At 33.8% G+C, this 8,856-nt stretch overlaps 1 protein-coding gene across 1 annotated transcript; it reads right to left on the bottom strand.

Moving 5' to 3' along the window:
• Positions 1–660: 660 nt before the first annotated feature.
• LOC136206410 (uncharacterized) lies at positions 661–8,478 on the bottom strand. Its single transcript, XM_065997442.1, has 13 exons — positions 8,269–8,478; positions 8,101–8,163; positions 7,806–7,976; positions 7,370–7,501; positions 7,053–7,192; positions 5,838–5,924; positions 4,976–5,101; positions 4,678–4,830; positions 3,918–3,989; positions 2,233–2,334; positions 1,352–1,522; positions 1,186–1,265; positions 661–1,008 (listed from the first exon to the last, which is right to left on the bottom strand). The coding sequence occupies exons 1-13, from the start codon at positions 8,297–8,299 to the stop codon at positions 954–956; spliced, it is 1,383 nt and encodes a 460-aa protein (XP_065853514.1). The 5' UTR covers positions 8,300–8,478; the 3' UTR covers positions 661–953.
• Between the last annotated feature and the right edge of the window lie 378 nt (positions 8,479–8,856).

Raw genomic sequence — 8,856 nt, forward strand, 5'->3', positions numbered from 1 at the left:
TTTGGAATTGATAAAAATAGCATAAATCAGCCTAACCCGACCCGCCTTATTAATATTAATTAGAAAATTTAGATATTTATAATTAACTATTTATTTTTAAATATAAATTTTAATTTTTATAATTAAAAATTATATAAATTTTTAGTGGGTTTATACAAGTTGGGTTTGAGATTTGATTTTTAAACACAAACCTGAACCAGCCTAAATTAACAATGAACTGGGCTGGACTTAGAATGAACCTTTTATATAAAAGGTTGTTAAGCCCAGCCCAGCCCAATCCGACCCATAAACATATCTACTTTAAAATATATAACATGACATCAAACTATTAACCGGTGATGATGTGTTGCACAAAGTAAAACATCTCCTGTATGTCAAAAAGTCAAAATCCCTCTACAGATTTTATATAATCCCACCTTGGCACCTTGATCAATAATTAATTCTGCTTGAATATATATTATATATCAAAAGACAATATTCTAATCTAATTATCCATTTTAAATCATGACAAATTTAAATTATTTACAAACCCAAATATAAAATATACAATATAAAAAGAATAATCATTCACTACAAATAAAAAGAAAACCAGATAATAAATGCAGAAAAGATCATAAGAAATGAGAGCAACATTGAAGCATATGAATTGCAACAGAATGCTATTTCAAACCTCTGCTAAAATGCATTTCTTAATGGAATAAACTATCACACAAAAATCCCCAACCAAAATTTGAACCACAACGACTCAGAACGCGATACAAGTTATAACAGATTGATTTACAGTCTGACACAAGCTTTATGTATACATCATATCCCTTTTAGGAGGGTCTTTCACAAAAGATATAGAAGAGTTCAGATTCTCATCATGTATGGAGGACCCAGGGTGAGGTGAGGGATCAATGTAAAGCTTATGTCTAAAGTTTTTCTCTGGTATATGAAAATTGGAAACTATATTATGATTTTTTCTGAGTTTCAGCACAAAACTTTCTCCCAGCTTCAACTGCCCCCCTGCAAACATGCCCAAAGTTTACAAACCTCAATCAATAACTAGTAATTGCTAATGAAACTTTTAAACTGAATTCACCAGTTTTGATGTTATATTAAATACTGCTACTGATTTAAGTGGTGACAACTAAAGAAGATGTTGACGAAGGAAATGACAGAAGATATAGCAAGAGGAAGTACCTGAATGCAGCAACCATCTCTTTATTTTCAGGTTCAAGCTTCACACCCTCATAAAAAGCATTTGCGGCCTCCTCAAACCTCTGCAATTTAAATGCAACAAAGGCATGTTTGAGAATACATATGTTGACATCAATTTAATATACTGAGAAAGGAGCGGAGAGCATACCTGCAATGAACACAGAGCTGAACCTTCACGATAGCAGGCTTTTGGCCATCCTGGGCTTAAAGTTCTGCAGGTCCTCGCATCAGCTAATGCAAGGTCAAATTGATCCATGCGTAACCGACAAAGGCTTCTATTTGAAACTAAAACCGGATCAGTAGGGTCTAGATCAATTGCCTGTAAATGCAACATTAAACATTTTTAAGTCAGCATCCAGTTTATAACCTGCCTTAGCCAGTTTAGAGTGTTAAGTTTTGACATGGTTAAGGTTCACTGTTCGCCGTTGGAGATGGGTAAATACTAAGTGCTAGAAACCTTTTAAACAGCTTATTTGGGATTTATGTTATGCTACTAAGGTAATCAATCTCTCAAATAAGTCACTACGGGTCCAAGTATTCCAAACACCTCGCAGTTTTCTCTACAAAGCAGCATATATATTGTGTTCATTAGGCAAAAGGAGGAAGCAACAGCAATCCTATAAAACGATGCAACCACATTAACTTTTCGGATCCTATAGTCCTTTCCATTGAAGACTTGTGTCTTCCAGTACATTAAACTCCCCATCTCAAAAATAATTTTTGTTGGCAAAACAAATTACCAACTTCCGTTTTGCATGTTGCATTAGAGACAAACTTTTAAACTTCTAAGTATTCAATTGTACTCATTGGAGCTGAACAATAATCCGGGGCTTTGAAAATTTTCTCACTTAGCAGAAACAGAAAAATATAAAGATAAAAAGCCACATAGAAATGTTGCATGTTCCAACGATAAAGCAACTATACCTTGCTTTCGTTCAATAATGAATCTCTAGCAGGAGAATCTACAAGCTAATTAAAGCTCTAGGAAACCACTAAGTTTTGCAAATTAAACTAAGATGAATAGCATACTTCTGTATAAGCATCCACAGCTATGCGAAACTCTTCTCTTCTAAAAGCATCATCTCCTCTTGCTTTAGCTTCAGCAGCTCTTCGCTTTGCTTCAATTGATACCTGAAAAGGTTGGGAGTATTGAGTATGTACATGGATGAACCTCAAGGAAAACTGTATTTTGATCGAACTTCCATCATTGCATTAAATGGATTAGCCCCCAGAAGCCGCTTTGACTTGCATAAAAATACAAACCACGAAGTAAAGTACCAGACATCAAAGAAAAAGTCATTATGTGATATGCAGAGCTGCATCAATTGAGGGGCCAAAACAAATTTGTTAGATTTAGTACCTGGTTTGGTTCTTGATTGGATTTTATGCTGGTTGATTCTTGGGTCTAAAGCTTCAAAATTTAGCAAACATCTCGACCCATAAATTAAACTCTGTTTCCATATGATACAATTCAATATGGAGTTATAACTAGCTAAAAGAAATCTCTGCTTGAACTATGCAATCTCCCATCCTAGTTACTTTGCTACTCGCCTCAAACAAATATATGGACCTACGGATCTTTCAATGAGTTCAATGCTATTATTAATCTCAAATACAACCCTAAAATCTTTTGCTTTGTGTTATCATTTTGTTCATGTTGCACGCATGATGTACCTCTGAATATCATGCATTTTTTTAGATCTTCATTTTCCTTCTCTCTATGCACGGAACTGTAGAAGTTAATAAATAATATATGCAATCTCAATTTGACACATTTATGCCCATTAGCTGGTCATATTTCTTAAATTTTAAACAACTTGGGTAAAATGTGTGAAGTTTGCAATTGAAGAAAAAAATGCGATGTTAGGTTACTGACATGACAGCACCATCTCTATATAGTCAAGAACCACCGCAATTTAAATCCAAGAAAGCAACAAATGCAACAGATTTAGCCCCTCAAACCAGCTAGCAATCTTACCAAGCTGATATTCAATTACCGAGTAACTAAATAGAAATGATTCAAGTGGTCCAAGTACGTAGCCAATTAAATAAACCAACTGCTCTAAATTAAATGTAGCATTTGAACCAATATATCAAACAAATCAAGTTGAAATCATCTTCTATTTCAATAGAACACATATACCAGGTGCACTAAAAAATTCCTTAAATCAAAACCAGAATACAAAACTGGAGAATTGTTTTCCTTCATTAACATTTCACACTACCTTACTTTACATGTAACAACTTTCAAAACTGTGCCCCATATATATAGGGATACGAACCAAGAGTCCTTCAAATTACCAAAAAAAAAAATATATATATATATATATATATATTTAATAAGTTGTTAAATTATTTGAACTTTTAAATCAGTATATATCACTTCAAAAGATCAGATATGGATACATGATCCAGGACTAATATCAAGCACTTAATTAGGAAAGGAAAAAATTCCACGATTTCTCAATAAGTTGAAAAACCTATGCGATATCTCCACTGTTAATATATAATCCAAACAGCGATATTTTCATATCCTTATATACATCGACTATTTGAAAGAAACCAACTGTGATTGTATGGAAAATATACAAAAATAATAAACCAAAATAATTCATATGGAAAATAAGATTTATATCAAGTAAATTATTTGATTGTAAATACAGACAAAAACAAAATAAAATAAAAGAATTAAATGATGGAGCAAAAACTGCTACCTCAGGAATATCCTTTTTAGTTCCAAAGATGTCATCTGCTGGATTTTTTTCCTTCCGATTTCTCATTTCTTCCTGCAAACAGAAACCCAGAGGATTGACTCATGAGTTGCAGCCAAAATGGGCAAATTAACCGCAGGCAACTACAAGCTAGAAATGATAAAGTATGAGTGAGGCAACAAAAATATCTGTTCTCCAGCTAGACCTCTCACTCACTCAGTGACTAGGACAGTGTATGGTCCATTGACCTCAGTTCTTACAAATAATGAAAAAAAAAAAGATACAAAAGAAGTCTCATTTATCCCATAATTTTTTTTTTCTAAATGAGCCACTGGAATTGTATGATGAACAACAAACTTTACTATATTCCAAAAAGTAAATATTCAAGAGAATAAATGCCCTTGAAATGAAAAAAAAGACGTGATGTTGGAAAATATGCATTATTTACTAGAATTTTAAAATCAATATAAAAACAAATAGCAAATAGAATTGTGAGTGCAATAAGTAAAATTTTCTTCATACAAACATGAGTATTTTTGAAATTTTAAGTTATTTATTATGAGTAACTTTTGGTTGATTATATATAAATTTATATATTTGATTCCAGTGATCTAAAATCCTGGATACAGTACAGCATGCACTTATAATTCTAACCCACCATTCCCTAAATGAGGCATAAGAACAACTAAAATAAAAGATTGTAAACACTCAAAAGTGAATTGAGCATAATAACCAAAAACACCATCCTTAAAGATGTTTATACCTGTTTGTCAGTTTCAGACTGCATATAATCTAGAATTCCATCAACGGTCCACTCTGGAATGGCATCAACTTTGGAAGTCAAGGGAAAAAGGATCTCAATAGCAGCGTGATTATTTTCTCTTGCTGCTGCAACCTGTATTGGTTTCTGGCCATCCTGTGGACCAAAGAGAACCCAAAATCCATTCCAAGTGATTATGGGGTCTCTAAATCAATAACTCAAAGCATATAAATAAACATGAGAACATATAGATACTATGTAGCATTAATATTTATGTAAATATATGCAGCGACAGCCTCACATCATCAAGGGCATTAGGATCTGCCCCAGCTTTCAGCAAGCAGTCCAAGATGTATAAGCTTCCATTATCAGCAGCAATATGCAATGGGGTGGCTCCTCCAGCATGAACATTGACATTAGCCCCAGCCTGCAAATGAGGAATAAAAATGTTTGTAACATAGAGTAGTACAAACGCATGTAGATATAAGCATGCGCAATAAAATTAAGATGGTTTGGTTGCCAAATAAAGCAGCATCCTTAATGTGATTCCTAAGTCCTAGCGTACAACAATATGAGAATGTGACTTCACAATCTCCATGTAAGATAGATTAGATATTTAAGTAAAAAGGCGTGGAATTCAACAATCATGAACAAAATAGTCAATCATTTAATAAAGATTGTTCAAGTATTAATGCAAAAAGGATACCAGAAATAAATAAAGCAAATTTTTCAGTGTTCTCAATAAGGATTTAGCGTCATAAATAACAATTTTAGTACCTAATATACCACTCCACTTGCCAAGAATGATTTTCTTTCAGAAGAGAGGGGATAGAATGAAATAAATTATGCAAAACCCCTCTATGGAATTTTTCGCTAAATCAGTGGTAACAATAAATTGAAAACCTAAAGTCCCTTTCTCAAATCATTCCAACATAGGGGACATATCAAATGCTCGAATAGATTATTTAAAAAAAAAAAAACAAAAAAAAAAAAAGGAGAGAGAGAGAAGAAACCATTAAACCATAACAACAAATACTCACAATTCTCGTCTTAATACAGTAAGGATTTAGTTTTCAGTTTCCAGATATCTACATCTAGAAACTGAGGATGTAACATTGTTGAACTCAAAATTTTATCGGAAATGTTAAAAGTAAAGGAGATACCTGAACCAATAATTCTATACATGTTAATGAACCTGCAGCGACAGCTGACAATAGTGGAGTTATACCATCTTCAGTTTCACCATTAGGCTGCAAGAAAATATTACTATAAGAAATTTCATAGAAACAGAGAGTCAATGCATGGAATTGATAAGCCTAGAAGCAACCTTTTTGAATTGTTATTTCAAGATAAAACATTTATATCCGTCATCTTGAATCCAATAAATGAAACAATTCACACGATTAATGACTGATATCACACAATTCCACAAATTCTCCAGTTTACCATTTCACAGCAATGGGTTAACTGTACCTGAATTGAGGATGAATCACTTAATTGATAATTAAAGGTACGGAGGACTGATTCAAGTCAATCATTTCTCGAGTCTCTCCTCATTGAGGGTGTAGGATGCCGTTGGGTTAAATATACTTAAGTTCAGGCTGAATCACTGGACTCAATACTCAACAGGCAAAGTTACCCAAATCTATGAATTCTCATTCTTCTCCGCATTGATGGTGTATCACGCCATAACTTGAGCACTTAGAATCTAACTTCATTACTACTGTGAAAAGAATCCCATGGAGAATCCTACAAATTTAACTTCCACCTATCACTCTTTTCCCTTTCATTCTATTCTTTTTGGATTTTCTTCTCCGTCTAACGTAAGCTATCTTTGTCATGTTATGACACGTCATACCTCTATATCATAATCTCCTAATTTGATGTAACATCATTTTTTTTATTTTATCGTTTGGTCAATTTACGTCTGCATTTCATGCACATGCATTATACAAAATCCAAGATTTTATATTTTATATTATAAACTTAAAATAGATGACGTAAAATTATATTATAAAGAACATTTCTAATTGGCCAAATAATGATTCCATATTTGCCGAAATATTTTCTATTTCAGCATGTTTATTTGTTATATATTTGATTCAATGCTATTCTCAATTTGACAATGACAACTATGATTAACACTATTGCTACTCCTAGTAATATCGATGCCTCGTGGCATGTTTACTGAAAATTGGCCTTGGCAAAATCAGTTCCTGTTAGGAAAGTGAGTTATTAAGGCTTTCTTCTACGACACATGATAATGATTTGTTCTCTCTCTCTCTCTCTCTATATATATATATAGAGAGAGAGAGAGAGAACATGACAAATGTGACACAAGTACGCATTCACTTTCGAAAAGAAGAAAAGAAAATTACATTGGCATGATGCTCTAGCAAAACTTCCACTGTCTCATTTTGAGCATGACCGGCAGCCCAAATTAGAGGAGTGCCAGACTCGCTTTGTACATCAAAGTCGACAACCATGGAAAGTAAATACCTTAGCAACTTGACATTTCCTGCAAATAAGAATGACGCGAATCAAGGAAAACTCAGAATCTAAGGTACATGATATATGTTCTAAATTACTCATAGAAGAGGTACACAGCAAATTATCCGAGAGATTATGAAAGCAGCAAGCAACATCGAGTTCTCAAGACTTGTCACAACAAAAGAGAGGAGAAAAGATAATATACCTGTCCCTGCAGAATGATGCAAAGCTGTGGCCCCTAGATCACTTGATATAGTTGGGTCCGCACCATGTTCAAGAAGGTAGATAGCAGTATCAGTATGTCCCAGCCGAGCAGCATGAATCAGAGGAGTCTCGCCTGCATATAAGAAATACACATCCAATAAAAAGTACTTAAAAACAATACCATATCAATAACTGCAGAGACTCATTTGAAAAAATTCTAAGTTTGGAACATAGAGAATCTTATATCAATGAACTAGAAATTAATAGCTATTGACCATTTAAATGCAAAATTGAGAATTCTCATTTCTTCTTTTTTTTTTTTTTTTGTCAAAACAATTCAATACAGCGGATGATCAAGTCATATTAAAAACTAAAAATGAGAATTTCACACATAAAATTGCATTGCAATAATGTAAATTTGAAAATCAAATCCACACCATCTTCATCCTTTGTATCCACATCAAGCTTCAATTCCTCCACCAAGTACTTGCACACTTCAGTCTGTCCCACTCTGGCAGCAAAATGAATTGCCCCTCGTTGATTAGCATCCTTAATATCCGCCACAGTCTTTGCCAGTCCTTTCCCATCATCCAACTGTGCTGCTACCTCTATATAAGCACAAGGCAAACAACAAAACTATCAAATAACAAGCCACCGCGCAATAAAAAAATGAATTAGAGGAACAACAACATAATTTCTTTATTTTTTTTTTAGGAGAGGGATTTTGATTACGCTTTAGAAGATCAATATTTCCAGTACAAGCAGCAGTAAGAAACTGCTGAACTTTCTCTCTCACTGCAATAGCAACCAATTGAAGAAAAAGAAAGAAAACTCAGTAAGAATTAAATTGCACAGATAGAAACTGAAAACCATGAATGCATGTAAGAACATAGATGAGACCTGCAAGAGCATGAGAAGCATCGGAGGCCATAGTGGAGTTGGAGAAGGAAAATGCAGAGAGAGTGAAACCCTAGAGACGTTTGTCAGGATTAAAATGGAAGTAGAGAGAATTTCAACGTTGGTTCTAGTGCTCTGAATGAGTGACAACTCAGGACGAAATCTGGCACACTCCAAATGGAAGGTTTCGGTTTTACTGCCAGAAAACGCAGGGCTTTACTAACCCCCTTTTCAATCTTTTTACTTTTTATTTTACAAATTTCATGTGGGCGTTTCTTTGTTTTTTTCCGAGTAGTTTTTGTTTTGGGTATACAATTATAAGTTTTATGCTTTTTTATCTAACATATTAATAGTTCCATAACCATTTCCAAAGGTTTGCAAATTGGTGCTTATGGTTTTTTTTAATTGCAAAAAGAGACCTTAGTATAGGCAAGTCGAAATTAGGCCTTTCGTTGATATTTGATATAGTGCTAGCATGTTATTCCCTACGTCGGTTTCGTTCATATATACTAAAAGAGGGTGTTCATCTGTCCGCCAAGCAGTGATGAATTCAATCATGTCCCTGAGATTGGTAATCATATCTTTCCTATC

This window comes from Euphorbia lathyris, chromosome 9 (assembly GCF_963576675.1).
Source record: "Euphorbia lathyris chromosome 9, ddEupLath1.1, whole genome shotgun sequence".
NCBI lineage: Eukaryota > Viridiplantae > Streptophyta > Magnoliopsida > Malpighiales > Euphorbiaceae > Euphorbia > Euphorbia lathyris.

Bases quoted from the DNA above. Each gene is read 5' to 3' on its own strand.
- LOC136206410 (XM_065997442.1), bottom strand. From the start codon at position 8,299: ATGGCCTCCGATGCTTCTCATGCTCTTGCAG. The intron at 3,990-4,677 runs GTATAAACATCT...TTCTGTTTGCAG, and splicing joins AGTCTGAAACTGACAAACAG to GAAGAAATGAGAAATCGGAA. The intron at 1,523-2,232 runs GTATGCTATTCA...TTGCATTTACAG, and splicing joins CTGTGGATGCTTATACAGAA to GCAATTGATCTAGACCCTAC.